Below are 23,695 nucleotides of genomic sequence, written 5' to 3' on the forward strand. Positions count from 1 at the left end.
TGGGGTAACTGGACCCCCTATTTCATGTATTGCATCTGGACTCCCACACAGCCTATGTACTTATGTGGGACAGCAAATATTTCCTCCTGGGAATCCCCATGCTAACATCTTTTAAAACAAGATTTCTAATATCTCAAATATTCTAAATTTAAAAAACATCTTTAACGATGTTGAGAGGTCATGAAGAGATGAAGAGGTGGTGATGATAGGGAGGAGAACTTTACCAAAACACAACACGGCTAGAAGACTTGGGACACAGAAACAAGCAGGAAAGCTTGGTGAATTATCTCAAATCATTCACATACCGCTTTGAATAATTACCCTGCATACTCAGCACAGTTACTCTACTAAGAGCTTCAACCTAGGAAAGTTGGTTTTGGCAGCCAGGTAAGACAGATACAGTCACTCTACAGTGAAGTTTGTCTGTGACAAGTTACAGATACACCAGCAAGTGCAAAAGCTTTCAAATTTGACAAGGAAAGACATTCTGAGCCTGTACAGCATTGTTCTTCATTTAAACTTGTATATGTTCTCATCATATGTGGTTCTGTCTTGAAGGAAGCATTGAAAGGCCTGGAGTTCTCCTCAGCTGCACATACAGAGAGAGCAGAGCTCCAGAGATGTCACGTACCAAGCACTACAGCACTGACAAGGGTATAGTTAAGGCCCTCCTTCATATTTCACCACATAAGCCTTCCCTTGGGCCCCCAGCGTGTGGAACATTGTCCCATTAGTAAATTATTTGCTCTTTCCTTCATCCTGAGTACAGGAAAATTACTTCCATAGGTAAAACCCACATCAATAAATTAGGAAAGAGGATAGGAAAAAGACTGGCTCATAAAGCTCACCTGACCTGATTCTTACCCTGGTATCAGCTTCTGCCAGCAAGAGAACAGATGAAGTTTACTGACCACTCAGATATAATCTACTTAGTACTACTCGACATGCCGATACATGCATTGTTAAAAAATCAATGCCATACATTATCAAAATGCATCCATTAAACAGATAAAGAAGCCAACAATCAGGAGATACCAACAGCTACTGAAAAATCATAACCATGGAGGGAAGTTGCCCCCATACCAAACTCCATTCGGTATTTTAGCTGATGATCGAGCAGAATTCAAAACCAGTACTGCTAAAGGTAGTGGGCTCGTAAATAATATAGCAGACAAGGCAGAGAGAGTAATCTGGGCTGGTCAGTGCACGCAGCCAGGGCAAACAGGAGGTGCAATGATTTAACAAAATGCTAAGTCAGACACCTTCCCCCACACTATGCAGGTCACATAGAGTATGAACAAGGATTTAGAAGTTGGAATACTTAACACTCATTTCTGGTGTCACACTACAACCAAGCAGAATTGCTCTTTGGACCTACAAACTGGAATTAAGAGAATTTACCCCTCATGTGGCAATGTTGTTTTTTCTATGGTTTACAGATTCCTTAGGGCACTTGAGACTGCAAATGAAGAAAGGGAAAGCTCTATGCAACTCCTAAGATACTTGTAAAAGTTATTTAAGAAAAGCAAGCTCTTAGGAATTGGTGCTTAATTTTTTTTTGCACTTATCTGTACCTTAACAAAAAAATTTTAAAGGTTTGCAGATAAAAATTATATTACAAAACTCCTACTATAGGGTATTAGCATGGTCAAAAGTGAGAATCCCACGTGGTTGGGGTGTCTGGATTTTACAAAGCAATATGGAAACCAGAAACAGTACAGAGCCACAGAAACTACTCAAAGAGAGAAAGTACCCTACACTGAGAATCTTAAAGGGCTCAGTTGACTTCTTTTCTTAAATATAATGAGCAAGGTAAGGCAACTACAACACACAAATCCCCTCAAAGGGAGGGACTATCAGTTACAAGAGGCCTCTTTAATCGAGCACAGAACCACCTAACAAACCAGTTGTTGGAACCTAAAGGCAAACTGAAAGCAATGCACCTCTCACTCCCACACACTCCCTTCTAGTTTGTGTTAATTACAAAGTGCCAGAAGTAGTACACCTACCAATCTTCAGATCAAGTCTGGCTGCTTTTTCTCACTGTTATGTTCTAGTAAAATATTTATTATTAGCACATACAATTCTGAAGACTCTGAGACACAAAAGCCTAGAATATACAGGAAGTCAAACTAGATAGATGTCTTTAAACTATGAATATGAAAATCTAGTCTTTAGCAGACCAGTAAGTTCACAATACATTTGAGGGACCCAGATGAGAATGGGAGAGAAACACAGGGATTCAAGAGTTTCAGCTGCCCTCAGTATTAATGGCAAATGAGCTCTTAAAAAAATCAAACAGTGAGGTTGTTTTTATGTTTCTCTCAAAGATTTCAACTTACCTTTTTTCTAAATCCCAGAGATTTAAGTTGTAACAAAAGCTAAAATTCTCTCAGATCACTTGTACTTACAAGCTGCTCTCACTAGATTTTTTTTTTAATTCACTTCTTCCATAATGATAGAAAATGTAGATACAGCATTTTGTGCACAGATTAAACTCAAGGCTACAGAAACCACACGGTGGAAAAGACTGGGAAAACCACAAAGTTTAGATGAGACAGTTAATCTGCTGAGAGAAAGTAATACAAGACAGTTCACAGGAGAGTTCAGAGCTGAGATATTTTCCACTTGGATTTTGTCAATAAATGGGACAAGAAGGGGTTGGGGATTGGAAAAGGGATTGTTTGGTACTCCCTAGGCACTAGTTTGAAGGAGGCAGACATAGAAGGTGTTCCTGGCTGTTAGACTGGATGGTTTAAATTCTGAGTAAAAACTACTACTCAAATTTCTGGAAAAGCTACTGACTGAATGCTGTGGTACTAAAATCATTCCACAACTGTGAAAAGAAATCCAAAGGAACACTATGCACCAGAAAGAGCCTTTTCTTGGTCAATAAGTCACACCATTATCTGGGCACTGGATATAACCCTCTCCCTGCTGCAACACAGATGACAATCATGTCCGAACAGTATCAAAGTCCCAAAGCTGAAAGGTTAAAAAAATCAAACAAGCAAAAAACCCCAAAGGCTTTGCTTTTTCTTAGGTCAATGGGAAATGAGTGAAACTAACTTCCTTCTGCAAATCCTCATCCTCCTAGCCTGTTCCATATACTCCTTCTCATCACAAAAACTTAGCTCAGGCAAGGGCTAACAAGATGTTTGTTCCAGATGGGCCGTTTCCTTACTGTCTGCATCTTTATTCTGAAGGATGCGATAAAACACCATCGACTGCTAATCATCCTTCATAATACACACGTGTGCTCCACGTGGACACCACAGCCAAATATTCAGAGAAGGTCACGGTCAAACAAGCTGGTTCATGTTGTACCTGCAACGATCTGTCTGAACAGCAGCCCTGCTGCTATCAGGCATAACCGGTTCGTAGGCCAAGGCAAGTCACTGCATGCATCAGCTCAGGCCATCCAACACCAATATACATTCAACAAACCTCAAGTCTGTTCCTAAAGTCCCCTAAGAACATGGAGCAAAATTCCTCCCATTTCCTCTTCCCACTACACTGGAGCAGTTTATAGGCCAAAGCAGTATTTCATGAGGTTTAAGTGCTCTGAGACTCCATGGTGATTTAGGAATGCCATGTATAATAGCATACTGCTTCTATCTCCGGCAGACAGCAGGACAAGCCCTGAGCAAACACCACAATTTCAAATACATCAGCAATGTCCTGCTAGAATAATAAAGAACAGAGATAAGTAAAGCACCAAGACACCAGTTTTTCTTTGTTTGAATACATATATTGCATATGTGACTGGTTTTTTTTGCATCATACAGACCAGACCATGCATTCTGCTTTTCTTTTACAAAAAAACCAAAACATATTGACAAGAGAAACAGGTCTTACCCCATAGAGCTCATATCAGCTGGGGCATTTAAAACTATTCAAATCACAGTGAGGAGAATGAGACCCTGCAGGTAAATTCAGCAATGTGCTTTCCAGAGCAATGGTCTCTCCCTCTGGTTTTACTTGCTAAGGTTTACCCTGATTTAAAGCTGTCAGTCTATCTCCTGAACATCATACAACACAAACAAGCAATAGCCAGGAGGATCCCAGCCTGCTCTCAGTTTCTCCCTTTCAATCATCATGAGATGTTCTAACTGCAGAGAGCAAGTTACTTTATCTGAAGTATTCCCCATGAAAAAAACAACCCCCAAACCAGACCTTTAATCTGAGAGATGCAGACTTCAATCCAGTTGATGAATGGAGGGACTTCATTACTCATCTAAAGGCTCTTCTGCAGCTTCAACATGCTTAAATCTCTTGCCTCCACTAATCCTTGTGATTCAGTTCTCTGCCTGTCTCTCTCTCTCCAGTATGCTACTATTTTGCGGAAAGCTTTCTCTTACAACCCTGACTCAAGAATGAGCAGACATTTTGATATACAAAACCTTTTTCTAGTGGCAGGCTATCTTCCATCTTTCTACAACTGGCAAAATACCTCACCAATACTGCATATTACTGTTAAATCACCAGCTACGCCAATGATTTTACCTGCAAAACCACATATTAGATTTTACACATTTTTCTTAAGGCATTTATTTAGCAACAACCAACAAAAATTCAATGGAAAAAATAATATACCCTCTGCATTGCTTCTCTTTATTCATGCTTCAGACAGGGATCATTAGTTTCAAGAAAAAATTCTGTGGAAACAAGGCAAAGCCTCTAGTAAATATTTTTGATTTAAAATCACCCCAACTCCCACACCCTTTAACCAACAGTTACATCTTAAAATGTGGAATAGATGAGTGTGTTTGAAAGTTCGTGGTGCAAAATAGAGGAGGACGGCAAAACCTCCTCAGATTTGTCCAAAAAACAGCTATCCCACTTTTTACATAAATACAGTCTTCTCCCTTCCCCTTTTCCTCTCTGTTTCCATCAACCCTGCAACAAAATCAACATATAAGAACATCAGCAGCAGCTTTGATGATAGGCAATGATCCTTTTTGACATCAGTCTGTGACACGATCGTTGATTCTCTATCTTTAAATTACATCATAGTTGTGTAAAATATGCAGTGATATCCCAAACGTGAACTCTTCACATCCGCTGTCGATATCTCAGCAAGATCCAGACTGCTGTTGCGGCAAGCGCCAGGCCTGGCACAAGAATGGCTGCTAGAGGAAGCCCACCTGATTCTCCATCGCTTTGATGACCCACAGGGCCATTTTGTGGCTGCAACTACAAGGAAAAAAAGAAGTTATTTGTGTCAGAATCCATCACAGGAGAGCCTCCAGTTTGGTGTCTGGACCAGGTGGTTCTGTAAGGATGTTCAAGATAGTTTCCCCACTATCTGTGGGGAAGGTTAAAACAGCTTTGGATGGACTGAGCTTAACTGCAGAGTATCCAGTCAGTACCAGGCATGTTCGTGTTTCTCTGCCACTTTGTAAACTAGGACTCTAACGAACTGAAGCAGGATACAGCAGAAACAATAACACACACATACCCAGTCATCCACTGATACACTTCCCATCACACCACTTCCTCCTCATTACCAGGAAAAGGACATCACTAGTTATCTCTGTTTTTCTTACCTACCCTCTACACTGGTTCAGAAGACTTACTCCTTTGCTAAGGGAGTAGAAAAGGGATCTCAACCCACCTCTCCCCACCAACATGCTTCAGGTTGATCAGCATTTCTTTTGTCAATTTCAATGCTAGCCAGAAATTAAGAATTCAATGCTAACAAAGGATTGATGATTCCTCTCTGTTTATATCTCAAATAGTGCCCGAACATTCAAACTACAGCAGTCCCCATTTCGTATTATCGTAAAATCCTTTAGGTTGGAAAAGACCTTTAAGATCATCAAGTCTGGCCATTAACCCAGCACTGCCAAGTCCACCATTAAATTAAGCCCCACATCTACACATTTTTTAAATGCCTCCAGGGATGGTGATTCAACCACTTCCCTCAACAGCCTGTTCCAACGTTGGACAATCCTTTCCAGTGAAGAAATTCTTCCTAACAGCCAACCTAAACTTCCCCTGGTGTAACTTGAGGACATCTCCTCTTGTCCTACCGCTTCTTACTCAGAAGAAGAGGCTGACACCCACCTCCCTACAACCTCCTTTCAGGTAGTTGTAGAGAGCGATAAGGTCTCCCTTGAGTCTCCTTTTCTCCAGGCTAAACAACCCCAGTTCCCTCAGCTGCTCCTCATAAGACTTGTACTCCAGACTCCTCACCAGCTCATAGTCCTTTTCTGGACACACTCCAGTGCCTCAGTGTCTTTCTTGTAGTGTGGGCCACACACACATCTCAACACTAACATGAGTGATGACCTCTGAAAACAACAGAGGAATTCTGTGTCCAGTAAAATTTTGGTCATTGAAACAAAACTGGAGAACTTGAGATTCTCTCTTCACAGACAAACCTTTACCTCTGAGAAAGGAGATCTGTGAGCAAACACACCATACTCCAGCAAAACAAAGACAAAGCAATACACAGACAATTACAGCTGTGGCAACTAGAGAAGGCCATAGGTCAAACAAGATCTTTATATGCACATGTCACACGGAGCACCTGGACATAGTACTCTTCTTCCTTATCAAATAGACAGCTACCAATCATAAAAACCAGCCTAAACTGAGCCAGAAATAACCCTAAGAAACAGGTAACACATACCCTGCGCTGAATTTTCAGAGACACATCACAGCCTGCATTCCTGAACAGTTCCACAGCATCCTTGTGCCGCAAATCCTTCAAGTCTTTGCCATTGACCTAGCAAAAAAGGAAAAGGAGAACCAGATGCTGAAGATAAAAAAAGCAAATTTTTAATGACACAGGCTAACATAGAAAGGAGATAAAAATCGTCATCTTTCACAAAATTCTGTATTTGGGGCATGATACTATAATCAGCAATATCAATATTCATCCACTCATATTATAGACATATTTTTAAACGTTGAGGCAGAACATGAGAAACACCAAGCCAAAACACTGAGGGTACTGAAAAAAACTACCTAGAAGCAAAATCAGAATATAAGACCACAGTTGCGTCAATATCAGCTTCTGATGCTGTTGCTTTACTGGAAACAAATCAAAGGTGTGATTCTAACAGCTAATGAAAACAAAAGAGCAGCTACAGCAAAATTATTATTATGAGTCTCTTTCCCACATTGTTCCCTCTCCTGGTGCATCTTTGAAACCCTGTTGTTTGAGAAAGTGTTGTAAACATAAATATAAAAGTACATTGATGTAACAAAACAAAACAAAAATACTTATATACTTATTGGCATCCCCTTGAAAGTGGTAGGATTTTTCTTAATTTAAAATAATATATCATGGCAGAAAGCTTTATAGCCTACTTGATTTCATTCACTAAGTGGTTATATTATCCTAATTTTTTATTTTCATCCCCATTACCCATAACTGTATCCCCTAAGATCACATCCAGTGCCTCCCTTCTCTTCATATTTAGATACCCCAAATACAAGTACATAAATATTAAACTGTCGAGAAAAGACAGGATAATATTCTCTATTTAACTTAGGATCATTTCATGGATCAATAATAGGTTCCAACTAGTGCAAGGCAGTCTGTAGAGGCTAAAAATATTGCATGTGGAACATAATAATCAAGTGTAAAATAAAATTAAGGAGTATTAAAAGATTGTGTATCACACTAGAAGATGCTACTTCTTCACCCATCACTTTGTAAAGCATATTGTCTTGTATGATTGCCAGCTGACTGAAGAACCAGTGGGACTGAACATCAGTCATCTTAAAACATTTTTCTAAAAGGAGAAGCAGCCTGTATTATTCCTAAGGAGCTGAAATGAAAACAAGAATTTTATGGCCTAGAAGTTTTATAGTTAAAAAATCCCCCTGAGCAAAAGGATCAGTAATCATGGATTACCGGTCAAAAAATGGAAAACCTTTATTTACACGTGTGTAAATGACGATCCATTGTGAACAAGAGAAGTTCTGATGGATTCTATAACCTTAGGAAGGCAAGTCACAGAGGAAGCACAAATGCAGCACCATGGAGTGCTTCTGAGACAAATCAAGAAGGCAAAAGAGATGAGCACATCTGTAGAGGCAGCACTCAAAGCTCTCCCCAGAACCCCAAGATAGCTCCTCCATGAAGACTGCTCAGCATCACCTAATTGCATTCACCAAATCATTCCTCTCTGTGCAGTGATGGCAAACCTGCCTCTCATATCGCATCACTGATAACAGCACTTCAAGAACACACGGGGCGACAGAGGACAGGGCTTACCGCTAAAATTTTATCTCCTTCTTGTAATCGGCCATCAAGGTAAGCTGCCCCATCCTTTTTGATCCGGCTGACATAGATGCTGCTGTCATTGGAAATGTACTGCTGATCTGTCCCACCAACAATGTTGAAGCCCAGCCCTAAGGTAAGCCAAAGAGAAAACCGATGAGAAAAAGCTCAAAGCTTCAGATATTCTTGCTGTCTTGCTTATTGGGAATGCACCTTCCCATGATGCCCTACTTTCTTCACCACACTAAAACTCACAGCACATAAATCTACATCATCCTTTTAAACTATCACTGTCTAGAAATTAGTCTCACAAAACTGGTCTTGAAAGCAGAGGAGAGACACTAAATGCCTGAGGAACCAGATGCTTCATTTCACAAAACACGGTGAGCTGTATTCAGGGTGTTGGGGAATACTGAGGGACATGCCATCATTTCTGAGATGCTGGTTCAGCCCTCAGCAGGAATACACTTCTTCAGCACAGCATGAAGGAAAATGAAATCATTTTGCATTTCGCATGAGGCCATAGTAAATCATTACCTTTGAGCAACAAGAAATCATGCCTGACAAGCATTTTGTGAGCTGGGAAACAGAGTAAGGAACGGCAAGAAACAGACCCTGTCTACAGATGATGAGGAAACAGGCAAGCAGAACTGTACTAGGGCTCAGAAGGCTCCCCTTCCACATCCCAGGAGCTGGAACTGGTGTGCTTTGCCTCCAAGAATAAGACTAGCCTATATGAAGCTACTTCAAATTGTATGCAATCATTTTGTTCTGTTACATGAATTCAAAACGTGACAGGAAATAAAGACAAAGTTTGCAGATTTAAAGCAAAACAAAAAAGAATACGCATACATCAAACAGAACTGATGTCCACTTCACATTTTTGCCATTTTATATCGTTCCTTAAAGTAAGCCTCAGTTACAGATATCTAGTTGGATCCAGCTTCTGGATTAAAGTTAAAATTTCTTGCTTCATCAAAACCCAGAAGAACAAACTGAATTCAGAATCTGAGAATCTGGAAAACCACAGGTTACGAGAGCACATTCCCCATTGCACATGCAGCTAAGATTGTCTATAAATAATAATATGTGACAAGGGACAGGAAAAATTCCCTAAGAAGAGGCTTGCAAAGAAATAAGGGAAAGAAAAGCTAAGGAAAAAGAAAAAAAAATCAAATACACAATCAAAGCAAATGAAAAAAAAAAAACTTTTTTTTTCTGACATAGACCAGTCATCCAAAAGTTATAGTCAAGAAGAGCTGAAGGTAAATTCTGCCCATGTTCAGCCAGGCTGATTTATTTGTTTTCACTTTCTTTCTTATCTTCACTCAAAGTTGTGGCTAGAAACCTTGAGAAGAGGAGTTGCAAATGAAAGTAAAACCACCTTGTGCCTACTGGGAAGCAGCATTTTAAATCAGTCATAGGAGATCAAAGGATTTACAAAATGAGTCATGCTATTTCAAGAGTGCATCTACAGCTCGGAAGTAAAGAAATATTAACTGCAATCTTGCCACGCTTTTTTTTTTTTTTTTTTTTAAAAATTCCCTTCCTGGCAGCTTCAGACAAGCGAGGAAGAAAATGAAAGCAAGAGTAAATTAATAAACACTGACTTTTCAACTAGACTAATATCTGTTCCAAGCAGAGGCAGCCGTGAACAATAACACACTCTTCAATGGAAATAAAAAAGAAAAAAATTAAAAATCCATAAACCTAAAAATTATTTGCCACAAAGCCAATACCCTGGAAACAGGGGAAATCAATACTACAGAAAGTATAAGGTTTAATCAGCACTTATTAAAAAGCCAGAAAGAAGGAGCTAGAGTTTCAGAACACATTGATTCTCTTTCACATATATAAAAGCCCTCAAATACATATATATATATATATATGAAAAAAGTATATATTTTGCAACTTTTCATCCACAATTGGAGAAATAATCAAAAGTCACAGCCTTCATCAGCAGAGGCAAATCTTTGTGCCAAAGAAGCAGCAATTCACGCTAGACGAAGTTCAATATTCACTGAACTTTTTCACTGTGTCTTTCCTTTCCAGCACTTAAACTTCCACTCTGGCTAAAAATATCTTCCTTATAATTTCTTGAGCTCTCTACTATTCTCTCCCTTACAGTTCATGCAGCCATAGAAAGACACAGCACAGCCAGAAGAAAAGGAGCAAGGGGAGGAAGGGAGCACATGGCACTAAGTCTCTTGTCTAAAAGGAACCAGAAGCAGAATGGTAAAGCTTTGAAAGTGGGCTCTGGGCTAAACTTCTCACCCTCCCTGAGGCTGCAGACCTCCCTATGCCTCATTCACCCTCCCTGAAACTAAAAAAGTACCTCAAAAAGACATGAAAAAAATTATAATTGCCAGGATTAGAAAAAAAAAATAACTGAATACAAGGAAAGTTGAAAAAGAGACATATACACACCATTTTGCCACTGGAAATACATTCAACACCTCAGCAAACTTTTGCCAGAGATGCTTAGCATCAGACCTATTTTAACAAGTTGCAGTCAAAACTATGATTTGGGAGACTATGGTATTACATTGTGCTTCACAGATAATAGTGTTTTGTTCCTTCCACAGAAATGAATTCATATGGTAAGTACATTAAGGCCAAAAGGGGCTGTAGAACCTTCAAATCAAGTAACATAGTTAGAAGCCTAACTAAAAATGCACAGCCTGTCTTAATGACCAGACTTAAATCACAGTGGCCACATCCAAGACCATTCTCAACTCTGCACTTCAACATTCCCTTCCACCTCTCTCAAAATTTTAGGTTCCCAAACGCATGAAAACAGCTTTCCCATCAGAACCAGCTTTGTTTAGCAAACAGTTTTCACTGACAAGCACAGCTTCATTAGCTTGAGCTCATGGCTCTACAGGCAGGGCTACGCGGCTTTCAGACCAGTGGCCATTCTGGCGAGCAGGGGAGGCAGAGGACTGCACCCCAGGCCCACCCTCTGGGTTCTGACTGCCAGCACAGGGGCCAGGACCTACCACGAAATACGTTCACCCCAGAAATCGGAAAACTGCACATAGGCCAACGCTGTGGGTGCTGCAGTCCCTGGGGGGCCCATGGAGCCGAGGCCGGCCAGCAGCCGCCCCTAACAGTTGTGCAGACAGACAGAAGGGCTGCCACGTTTTCTTTTATGTTCGTTTTAATTAAAGACAAGGCCTCACGCACAAAAGTACAGCTGTAGCTCTGAAACCTCCCTGGAGTCAGGATTTTGCTCCAGAGGTTCTTTAGAGCCAGGATTTTGCTCAGGAGTTGTACGTTTGGTGCTAACTTGCCGCACTTCTGAAAGTGTGATTTGAATGGCATCATAAATCCTGAAAAGCAAAGCCAAAACAATGCCTCAAGGGCTGCCCTGTTCCCTCTCCCCTCCAGCCTGTGCTCCTCTCTCTCACCACCCCGAAGACCCTCGTGCTACCCCAAGCTGACACTACAGGGCACGGTCACTGGGACACACGATTTTGAAATGGCACCTAACTCAGGGTATCCAACGCGGCTGGGCGCTCAACGCCTGCCACCTCACTTGGAAGCGACAGGAGCTCCACCGGAGATGGCAGCTTCCTAGGAAAACCAGAGGCGAGTTGTTCACGGGGACACCGGCCGGGGCTCCCGCAGAGGACCAAGCCTGACCCAGCCAGCTCTCCCTCACCGCAGGGCTGCCCGCTCTCCCTCCCGTCCTCGCCGGCACCTCGTCGCCGGGCCCTCCGCCGCCGCGCCGGTGCGCACCACGGCAGCACGGCCAGCCCCCGCCACCATCGCGCGCTCCCGCTCCGGCCTCCTCGGGGGCTCCGCAGGCCTCGGCGCGCCTGCCCCGGCCCGGGAGGCGCCCGGGGCCAGCGCGGGGCGGTCACCCCCGTCTTTACCTGAAGGCCTGCGGGTGAGGCTGATGATCTCCTCGGCGTAGCCGCCGCCCGCCACGCTGCCGTTCATGCTGCGGCCTGATGAACTCGACACCCGGGGCAGCCGCTCCCGTCCCCTCGGCCGCCGCCGCCGGGCCGCGCCGCGGAGCGCTGGGAGTTGTAGTCCGCGCCGCGGGAAGCGGTGCCAGCGCGTCCTGCGAGCGGCACGGCCCCCGCGCCGGCGGCCCGGGAGCTACAGCCGCCCGCGGGACGGGGCTGCTCCCGCTGGGCCCTCGGGCCGCCCGCGACCGGCGCTCACTGCAGAGGCTGGAGAGGAGCGGGCCCGCGGGAACCCAGCACAGCGTCCTCCTGCCCCCCGCACCTTCCCCGGATCCTACGCGGCATCTGTGCCTGGCCGTGCTTTCCTCCCCAGGCTGGAGCTGGCTTTCTCAGGAAGGTTAAGAAGTAGGTGATTGTTGTCTAGGGGGAACGTAGCAGAGAAAGAGAGAGATATCTGACCTGTTCCCAGCCCTTTTAACTGGCCTCACAGCAAACTGAAAAGCAGATCAGACAGTGATGGGCAGGAGCAAAAGCCAAATACAGGCAAATCGCAGAGAGAGTGTCTATGCCATTGCCTAGATATCCTGTGATGCAATAAAGTGATGCTCTAGATTCAGAAGCGCAAATGGTACACACTGACTGCCACTGCTGGGACAATAAATACCTACCTATGCCCTGAACAAGGCATTTGGTTTGAGGATTTGAGAAATTTCCTCAAAACTCTACAGATAATTACCTAGCAATAAAGTGCAAAGTAGTTCAACTTGTTGTCTAACAGAGAAGCCACTTGAACCTGGCACTCTGTATGACGGGGATTTCTTGAACCAACAGATTCTTTGGAAATAAACAGCAAGGCAAAATTTATCATAACTTATTTCCTTATTAAACTGTATCCTTATCTATTTCAGCACATGCTACAAGTATGTCAATACAGACAATGACAACAGGGAACAATGAACAGGCCTGATCCAATTAAATTGCCTGATTGCTTGGCACTACAAGATCAGTCACATCTACATGTTGCAGGAACTTCTCTGATGAAAATGAGGACCAGCTGCTCTGGTCTTCAGTGTTAACACTATCAATCAGTTTGTTTGGTATTACAGTACAGATAACAAATATTTTTGACTGCATTAATTCCCAGATGATCTGCATTTTTGGATTTCTGAATTTAATAGGGAGAGGCAATCTGGGTGATGGATCTCCGAATTAGAGGAAGAGTGTGCTATGTGCCTTAATGCTATAACATTATTGCTTAGTGCTAAACTGAGTGTTAGAACACCTGCCTCAGAAGTGGGAGACAGGCATTCAAGGTCCAATTACACCTGCAATGATGAGCAAAACCATGATTTGTCTATCATGGGAAGACTTCTTAAAACAGTTGAGCACAGCATTCAGTTTCACATCTGTGTCAGTCCAGTTCACAGAGTTATGTTGTCCTGGATGTCTATACTTTTTGTGGCCATTAAATAGGAACACTGCACAATAAAACCTGCACAACAGTCATCCAGTATTTTTCTCCCTGTCCTGGTTTCAGCTGGGACAGAGTTCATTTTCTCCTTGGTAGCTGGTACTGTGCTCTGTTTATTAGATTTAGTATGAGAATAATGTTGATAACACACTGATGTTTTTGTTGTTGCTAAGTAGTGTTAACCTTAAGTGGAGGAGTTGAGGACTTTTCAGTGTCTCATGCTCTGCCAGTGAGGCACAAAAGCCTGGGAGGGAGCATAGCCAGAACAGGTAACCTAAATTGGACAAAGGGATATTCCATACCACAGAACAGTCTAGTTCTAGACATATACATGTTCAGTATATAAACTGGGGGAATTACCTGGAAGGGGGCAAATCACATTCTGGGATGGAATGGGTATCGGCCAGTGGGTGACGAGCAATTTTACTGTGCAGGACTTGTTTCCTTTGAGCTCCGTTACTCTTGCCTTTTTTTCTCTTTTTCTTTTTTGTTTTGTTTTGTTTCAATTATTAAACTGGTTTTATCTCTACCCACGAGGTTAACCTTTTCTTTTCCAAATCTCCTTTCCACTGGGTGGAAAGGGGTGGGAGAAGAGTGAGTGAGCAACTGCGAGGTACTTAGCAAACTCCTTGAAGATACATACTGTTCCTTAGCAGCAGTTTAATGTATTTTAAAGATGACAATCTTGGTTTAGAACAAACCCAATTTTATCTTGATCTGAGATAACTGTGATATTAAGTGTTCTTATAAGTCTTCTTTAGCCAGGAAGAGATTTCAAACAAGAAAATGGATATATGTTGTATATTATTGTTGTAACTTACTCTTAGGCAGGTTCAGGCTTCACCTATAACTAAGTAGTCTGCCATGTGTTAACAGCTACTTAAGACAATACCTTACTGCACTGGCACAGGTCACTTCACAGAATCACAGAATGGTTTGGGTTGGAAGGGACCTTAAGGAGCATCTAGTTCCAACCCCCCTGCCAGGGGCAGGGACACCTTCCACTAGACCAGATTGTGTCTTCTTATTTCCTCCAGCACCATTTCAAGTACTCCACTGCCCCACACCTCCTGGGAGACGGTGCAGCAGCATTTGCAGGCTGCCTCTTCCATGTTCAAGTGACTTATACATTAACCAAGTTCTAGCATCCATTTAAAGCACTTTAAAAGGTAATTAAAACTATGAGGGGAAAAAAGGGGAAACCAGAAAGATTAGGATTAAACTTAAACTTGAACCTTCCTAGCACCTTCAGAGCAGCATCTTCAGAGTAGTGGGACATTTCTAACAAGCTACCAAAGGAACCAAGTTATTCATAGCTATGGTAAAATCAGAAACAACAATATTTTCAAAGAGCAAACCTTAGCAAGGCAGCTCACACTTTTTATAAAACACAGACTAGGTTTGTTGGGATACGTGTTTGTCTTGCTTATATGGCCTAAGCGAAAACAGGAGAAAAGTGTACAGAAATACTCCTATCCAAAGCTCACTGAAAGCCTCCTCCCAATTAAGTAATGCTTTTTTTAGACCAATCTTTAAGCAACAGAAAAATGGAAACTACAGCATTTTATTTCTTTGTCTTTTCCAAAACTACATTTGCAAATAAATGTTCTAGCCTAAATTGTGCTTTCATTTACACCGCTGTCTCTTCAGCATGCAGGTCTGTAAATAAAAACTCCCTGACCCTCTAACTTTTCTCTGGTCTCAGCACAGATCTATACTTGGCAATTTATGGTATCAATCAGTATCAATCAGCAATAGGCAGCCATAAAGATGGCAGTCTGAAACTTCTGCCACTCTTCATCTATTTAAAAAGCAAAATTTAAAAAAGTCTGCCAGTACTTACCACTTGTGCATAGCTAGTTGGAAGGTGATGTGTTACTTTTTGTCTCTGTCTTTTGACTAACCCCCTTGTTTATCAAGTATCCCTTGTTAGCAACACCTGCATTATGATTATTATTTCTCAGAGAACACTCCCCCTATGCTCCCCAGAAAAAGGTCTCTGGCTATAAGGAATAAATTTGGGGTGTTAGTCAAGGGGCAGTTATCTTGTCATTTGACATAAACACAGGATTAAGTTTTCTTCATCTAATCAAAATTATCCATGTTTTATCAAGACAATAAGCACAGCCTGCTGAGCAAACAATGTGTTACCTCATTTCCTCAGACAAATATAGATAATTATGTAAGGATCCATTTGCTCTAGACAAAAAGCCATGAAACACTGAATCACATCCTTTGTATTTCACATCCAATCATAATCTAACCAGCCCTTTTTTGATATAGGACATAATTATGGAGAAAAAAAAGTATTACAGGAAAATGTGTATTCTAAAAACATAAATGTCACATTTGGGAGGCAGCTAGAGTTGACCATCATCATTTGTAAAGTCACCAACATATTTCCTCCCAAACGTTGCAAGTATTGGGGTACTTATCCTGCCTTTATAGAATGTTTGCTAAAAATGTCCTCTTTGCTTCCTAAATACAAATAATTCTTTTGTTAGCAGAGAAGTGCATTATAGCCCTTAATCCAGAAACGCCAGACCTTTAGAAAAAAGGTCTGTAATCTGGACTAGAGAATCCTCTTCATGCTGATCTGATAGAAAGATCTAGTCACTGCTATAATATAAATAATAAAATTAAAACTTATTGAATGGTATTTCCATGTCCCTCATATTTTTCCAGAAGTTAGACACATTTTATCTTGTGTTAAAAAAAAATGAAAAATACAGTGCTTCTGTGTGGCACTCTGTAGAGCTGCAAGGACACATTCAGTTATAGCATAAGAAACAATCACATTGTAAACCAAGAGAAACGTCATGAGAAAGTCAGATAAAACATCTATCAAATATTGTAGGAATTCTGGGTGGGGAAAACTCTTGCAGAATAGTTCCGAATACTTTAGAAATTCAGTTAACTTGTGCAACCCCACAGACAGCTCCTCTTAGTGACAATAAAATACACAACACTCCTCAGAAGAAGCCATCACTCAAGGCACTGGAAAATTTCCAGAAAATAAAGACAATTTGTTCTTGTGAAATGTCAGATTTGGTGCCACTACACTGTTGATGTATGTCTGATGGTCAAAAATGTAATGCTTCCTGGTGTGATCTGGATAATCCTTCTCTACTGCCTCACAAAATGAAGACCCTGTTTCTTATGGTCTACCTCCCTACTGAAAGGTTGCTCCCTGTAAACAGTTGGAAACACTTATGAAACAGACACCTGCATCCACTGTTTCTTGCCTGTTTGTGTGTCACAGATGCGAATTAAATCATAGAATCATAGAATGGTTCGTGTTGGAAGGAACCCAGTGGAGACCGCAAGAGCAATATTTTCTCTTTAGTTGTTAACGAATGACAGAAGCAAGATGTTCACAAACATCTCTCTCCCTGAATCAAAGAAAGCATTAGATGAAGGAGTAAATTGAAGCAAATAATTTATCTACAGATGATTTATCTTATCTATTTAAGAAGTTTGCTTTTTAAACTGTTGATATGAAGCATAAACACTCTACCTACAGTTTACCTAACTACGTCAATTTAAGAGCTCAGCGTACAAAGAACAGCAGGCCTTAATGCCTACATTTATTAATTTAAATTAAACAAAAATAACTTTTACTCTGCATTTAATGATATCATATGAGATTAGAGCTATTCGGAATGTGTTGAATTATTTTGATGATATTATCAGATGGCTTTGCTAAAGAGAGATTTCCCCAGAAGCATTGGTCTTCTTGCTTGTTGGTCTTCAGTAGATTTTGACTCACCATCAGGTGAGTCTTCTTTAGGTACTTCTGTTTTTTTCAGTCTTTGAAATAACTGCAGTATTCTGTGGAATTGGGCCTTTATCCTCCTAAGCCATCCTACTATTTCCTGTCTATAACGCATGGTAAGGTTTACTCCAAGGAAACAGAGACAAAAAAAAGTAAGTAGTATTAGTCTTACTTTTGCTCTCTGAGAAATCTTCCTGGCTGGAGGGGGTCCACTGTCAATGCTACCTCCAAATCCTTCCAATTCACAGTATGGAGGAGCCCAGCCATACTCGCAGTGACAGTTCTTATGATTGTTACACACTCCTCTGTCATGACACTTTGTCACGTTACAGTCGTAGTTCAGCACTGATACACTCATACATGTCCTGTTGATACAAAGCATATCGCTACCACATGGTGTGCCATCTTCCACAGCTCCCATGTCAGCTCCTGGCATCCCTACGTGATAGTCAAGACCCCAACAATTTTTATCTCCAACAGGAGTTTGGACTAGCGTTACATGGTTCTGCAAGGGAGGTAGTTTGACTATGTTTTCACACTGAATCCTACCGCATAAGATATTCTCAATACTGCATTTTGTAAAATGGATATTGTTATAAATACCACAATTCCCAAACCGGTCACCTTGAGTATTCACTGCTTTGAAGCAATCTAAAGAAGCAGCCCTGGCTTGTTTGCCAAAGAGATCCTGGCACTGTTTACTGTGGGAAGAACATTTTCCTTGATAGCAGTAAGCACCATCTTTGCAAGGGGTTCCATCTTGTAGGTAGACATCCAGTGGGCACTGAGGGGAAATCCCATTGCAATACTCTGGCAGGTCACAGCTGCCAGTACTTTCTCTGCAGAGCGTTCCTGCTGGAAGGACCTTACAGTTCTTGCAGCATTTTCCAGACGCACAGACTGAACCTACAGTAAGCGTACAGTTCGGGTGGCAACAAGGATCCTTTCTGCAGACTGATTCTGAACCACAGTCACATTGCTCTCCGCTTTCTAATATCTTATTCCCACAGTATTCACGCTTCGAGGTGTAGAAAGCGCCTGGTGGTGGTGGTTGACGAAGGCAGTCAGCACCTTTTACAAGCAGGTCAAAGTAGTATTTGTAACTGCAGTCACTGAATGCATCAGTGTCAGCGTTGCTTTCGTACATAATGCATTTCTCTCGTTTGCATTTACAGTCTGGTTTATCATGGCTCATCCCAAGATTATGGCCCAGCTCATGGACAAATGTGATAAAAAATGCAGACAACTTTTTTTCAGTGAAGGAAGCAACAGCTGATGACCAGTGGTTATCACACACTGTCCCTATATATGCCAATCCCAGGGTGCTTCCAAAGCTCTGGAATGCAAATAAGTGAGCAACATCATGGCGCATCCGTCGGGACAGGTTTGACTTTCGCCAATTGTTAAAGTCACTGAGTACCGTGCCGAGAGATCTAGTAATATTTATTAAGTTGCTTTCGGTCCATATCTCCAATCCCATAAGAAACAGCCGGACAGAAAGCTGTTTGTACAGAATGTCCCCAATGTTGATGACTTCCATGACTTGCCTCAAGACTTCGGATTTATTCCTGCCCGACTTCACAAACCGCACATTGTCCACGACCACTACTATCTTGACATATCTGATGTGTGTCCACCAGTCCTTCAGTTCCTCGTTCTCCTCCTCTGCCTTTGGAGCCTTGAACCAGGGCAGCACAGCCTTTTGGTGCTGCAGCATCTCAGGGGTCAGTCCGCAGGTGGGGCCCATGTGGTTGTTGGCCTCCTCCATGCGGTAGAGGATGTGCCGAAAGGCTGGATCGTTGGGGATGGGCTCAATCTGGAAGGTATCATCCTCCACCCAGAGCACTCCGTGGAGGCCCCTATCACAGGCACTGAGGGCCACCAGGGAGCCAGGGCTGCCCAGCACCTCGCCCTGGTAGAAGCAGTTGTCCCGCACGAAGGGGTGCTCCTCCCGGCGGGTCCCGTCCTTGCCATAGGTGACCAATGTGAAGGGCCGGGAGACCAGGCCCCGCCGGGGCTGCAGGCGCAGCACCCGCGGCCGCCCCGCCACCTTCAGCCAGTAGGTCACGGCCGGGGGGTCGCTGCCGGCCCGCGGGCTCAGCTGCCGCGGCACAGTCACCCACGCGGCGAGGGGATCGGCGGGGCGGGCCCCTCGCGCACCGGGGCACCCCGCCAGCCCCAGCAGCAGCAGCAGCACCAGGAGCCCCGGCAGTGCCCCCATCGCTGCCGCCCGGCACCGGCCGCCCCCCCGCCCCGCCCGGGGATGGAACCCGAGAGGGCCCAGCCCGGGAGGAACCGCCCCGAGGCTCCAACTGCCGCCCTGCCGGCCCGGCCCCCGCGGGAAACGGCACCTGCGGCCGGGGGCACATCGCTGCCTCCAGACCCTGCCCTTTCAGCACGGACAGAGGCTCTTGTGGGGAGGAAGGAGTAAATTAGCCTTCCACAAGCACGTTCCCATATTTTTATAAGCTTCATTTCAAATTAATGGGTGCTTCTCCTGAGCAGACAGAGAGGCCCCCAGCTCAGATTCGCACTCCTTGTCACAGATGTTTGTGTTGAGCAAGGAGATCATTCTTGCATAGGCCACAAGTGGGAAAATTTGTTTTAAAATCTCAAAGGATGGCTTTTGCTTTTTTCACTCTTTCTATTAGAGGATAATTTGTGAGTGGACATCAGAAACAGGCTATTTTCAGCTCAAAAGAATATCTGGAAAAGTTTAGCGTCTGAAATGAAAAAGTATAGAAATACTCCTTGTGGTACCCTTTCTTAGTGTCTGCCTTACTATAGCTACTTACAGCTATACACACCCCTCCAAAAAAAAAGATAGAATAAGGGTAATTCACTTCCACTACATTCAATAATATAGAGGCAAATTAATAGCACCAAATATAAAACCTCAAGCCTATTTACACCATAGATGCTACATACCTACAACAATATGCTTTAATTACAGACATAACCCATGCAGCAGCCATTTTCCCACATCATGGCCTTTCTAAAGGCTTGTGCTTGCACAGCACTGGAAAGAGAATACTTACAGGTACCTCTACCACTTGGCTGCCATTCTCATTTTGGGATACAGCTACATCAAGACATCATCATCACTGGTCTACTCTGGCCTCCAATCAGGAGGTCTGGAGACACACTATATAACGCTGCTGCTTCTTTTGAGAAGGCACTCAGGATCACTCTCGAGGAGAAAAGACAACGCAGAAAGAATCGTGTCTTGTCGATACCACCTAAGGAGTTTTTCCGCTGTGCCTTTTGCAACCGGACCAGTCTATTTTGCATTGGCCTTTTTAGTCACCAGCACGTTTGTAGCAAATGTGGGTAGAGCCCTTCCCAAATCTTCGTTCCTGAAGCCTAGCCGTGATGACATCAAGACACAGCTAGAACAGTGATCTGGATTGTGGTAGGACAGGATGCCCTGTGCAACACAGCTTTGCACACCGGTTTTCTGGCACATATTGCTGGGATTTAACATAGCCACAGCTGTTATCTTTTGGGAATTCTTCAAAACTTTCATTTCAGTGCTGAAAGCACAGCTGGGATGAAGTCCAACCTGCTATGGCCATTATCTTCCTCAGCTGCAGGAGGTGCACCCTCCCACCACCCCATACCATCTCAGGAATCCTGCTCTTCAAGACCAGTTTCTATGTGCTGACCATCACTCTGGGACAGGCAGCAACATTTAACATTTCAAACTATCTGAGACAGGCACTGCCCCTCAGGAGGCTGAGCAGTGAGAGAAACAGGAAGCAAAATGTTCAGAGCCTCCTTCTGCTGCCTCATGCCCCAGGGTCCTGAGTGGGGATGGTTTTCTAAGCTGGGCACCTGGCAGGCCTAACCAACAGCTGTGGAGGTTACCAACAGTTGTCCAAAGGAACTTCAGATTCTGTGAACTGGCACCTTGCTCACTCCTTGCAAGTATGGCCAGCATTAGTTGCATACACTTTGTAATACAGTACCTCAGATTAAAGAAAACAGGATGCCTGCTTCTATTAGGATCCATCTAGAAGGATCTTTCTAGATATACATCCAAATCCATGATGTGTGTTAGCCTTAGATTTATTATTAATTTTAAAATTATAGGAACTGGGTTTTTTTGTGAAGTCTTTTATGTGCAGCTAGTTACTGAAAAATGATCCACTATTTTTCAATTATTAGTTTTGCATTCCCGGGCTGCGAACTATGTCAGATTATGTCTTTTGAAATATATATAACTCAGACTACAATAACAGAAAAATCCTGTTATATAATCTGTATGCAATGTCTGTAGTGCTGTTTTTAAATACATACTTCTCCTGTGTGATCACTCCTTAAGTTATAGTAAAGGCCCTACTAAATCACTCTGCCAATTTGCTAAAGACATCCCTTGCCACCTGTACGAGCCCCCGACCTGAAGTTGTCCACTACTTTCTTTCTTTTTTAATATATGTTTAGGACTAGAAAATAGTCTGGTTCCACTGCTGAACTCATGGCAGATTATTCTTGTGGGGTAGTGTCAATGTAACTTTGTGCCACTGCATTCAGCACCTAAGCAAGCCCTTCGGCATTGAGGTTACATAATTTTTATATAGTGATCACACTGTTATGTTCAGGTTACCAGATCCTTGCATTTCTGTATGGACCAGGTAAAGATCAAAGGGCAGGGAGGGAAAGATTCTTGTTGCATGACAATGAACAGGTTGGGAAGAAAAAATTACTAGCCTTACAGTAGAGCAGGGAAAAAATATCACAGCAGTCTTTGCTACTTCAACTGCAGAAACATTTCTTTGGCAGGTGTAATTGGCTTCCTCATGAGTGTTTTTAAAATTTTTTTCAATCCTGTAGCCCCCTAAAATTTCCAGTGAAGGTGCAAGCTCCTATGGAATTGAATCCTACCAGTGAGAAATTTACTGTTCTCACTTACCTTCTGTTGAGTCTTTAGGAACAGGTCACAAAACCTCAGGAGCCTTGTGGACCACAGGTTAAAATCCACTGTCCTGCTAGAAAGAAATTTAACCACCTGATTGCTGAGAAATCACTAATACGTTGTAACTCATCCCACTGGGAAAATTTCTCCCCACGACCCATCCATCTATGATTCATTGAACCTTGAATGCCTAGTTATCATTTGCTTTGCTATTGAAAAAAATAATGAAAACAACCCTGAAAAAGTGTATCACATCAGCTTTTGTTCAGAAACCATCTGCTGGTTCAGTGAAACCACAGTCTATTTGCATAATATATCTTCACCATTTTCTTCAAAGGGAACCTCTATGTCTCAAAATAAAGCTATTCTATCCCCTTTGCCTTGTCCCTCCTATTGCCTATACCCTTCTAGCCTTGCTCCAAGTACAGCTTGCTTTGGCAAACAACATGTACTGACTGTCCAGATGGCATCTAACATTTTTGCTGGGAAAAGGTTACTAAAATATGAAGTATAGGGGCAGAGTAGCAAAGAGAAATGGCAAGAGCAACACACATAGCCTGGTCAGACCTTACTTAGTGAAAAGTTGAAAATGACAGTATTTTTGCTGCACCTGAGACACCATTAGCTTTACACAGTAAATTGAGGTAGCTAGACTAACCCTCTTCCTACAGTCTGGCTGGATTTTTACATGTATGTGTATACATACACACATATATACAATACATGCATAACCGTTCATGGGTATGCACACATTTATATGTACTTTCAGACTATGAGAAGAATTGTTTCTATTAGAGTTCTAGGTAATTTTTAGCTCCTGCTACCCTGTGACTTAGAAAAGCCCTTCTGAAGTCTGAATGGTTATTATCTAAGCAAAAAGTAGAGACAGTATGACCAAATCTCTCCTTTATGCAAAAGGAGCATGGGCAAATTTCAGAACTGCTGGCTTATCTCCCTTTCATCTATAAGCTTTACAAATACTGAAGGTCCTTTGGAAGGACTTTGGACCTCAGCAGTCAGGCTCTAAACCAAGAGAGAGCCTATAAATACCAAAGAGAAAAGGCTTAGATTCTTACACACTGGAAAACATTATTGACTACAAGATAGCTGCTTAACTTCTTTTTAACAGTAAATTACTTGGAGTTTAACAGTAATATCTGACATAATGTCATTTCAGTAAGTTAATATCATAGCTCACTTAACTGATAAAATTATTTTAGAATATCTGGTCAGCAAGTAACAGGATCAGAAGGTATTTCAGTCCCTTGTATGGCAAACGTTCAGCACTGGACAGCTGCTAAGAAATGAGCACACTCATTGGTAACATCCCTAACTGCTTTATAATGTAATTCTCTCAGGAAAAGATCATTCCCCTAGAAGA

General features: G+C 42.6%; 2 protein-coding genes across 2 annotated transcripts; both read right to left on the minus strand.

The window, feature by feature from the left end:
* Nucleotides 1–3,729: 3,729 nt before the first annotated feature.
* Nucleotides 3,730–12,672, minus strand: LOC114003047 (synaptojanin 2 binding protein). The gene is made up of 4 exons (XM_027749581.2): nt 12,118–12,672; nt 8,234–8,370; nt 6,638–6,733; nt 3,730–5,196 (listed from the first exon to the last, which is right to left on the minus strand). Exons 1-4 carry the CDS (start codon nt 12,182–12,184, stop codon nt 5,056–5,058), a joined length of 441 nt encoding a protein of 146 aa, XP_027605382.1. The 5' UTR covers nt 12,185–12,672; the 3' UTR covers nt 3,730–5,055.
* Nucleotides 12,673–17,174: 4,502 nt separating this feature from the next.
* Nucleotides 17,175–19,620, minus strand: LOC114003006 (disintegrin and metalloproteinase domain-containing protein 20-like). The gene has a single exon (XM_027749497.2). The coding sequence runs from the start codon at nt 19,618–19,620 to the stop codon at nt 17,314–17,316; it is 2,307 nt and encodes a 768-aa protein (XP_027605298.1). The 3' UTR covers nt 17,175–17,313.
* Between the last annotated feature and the right edge of the window lie 4,075 nt (nt 19,621–23,695).

The sequence above is a fragment of the Pipra filicauda genome, unplaced genomic scaffold, assembly GCF_003945595.2.
Source record: "Pipra filicauda isolate LSUMZ 115617 unplaced genomic scaffold, ASM394559v2 scaffold6_size6359152_pilon, whole genome shotgun sequence".
NCBI lineage: Eukaryota > Metazoa > Chordata > Aves > Passeriformes > Pipridae > Pipra > Pipra filicauda.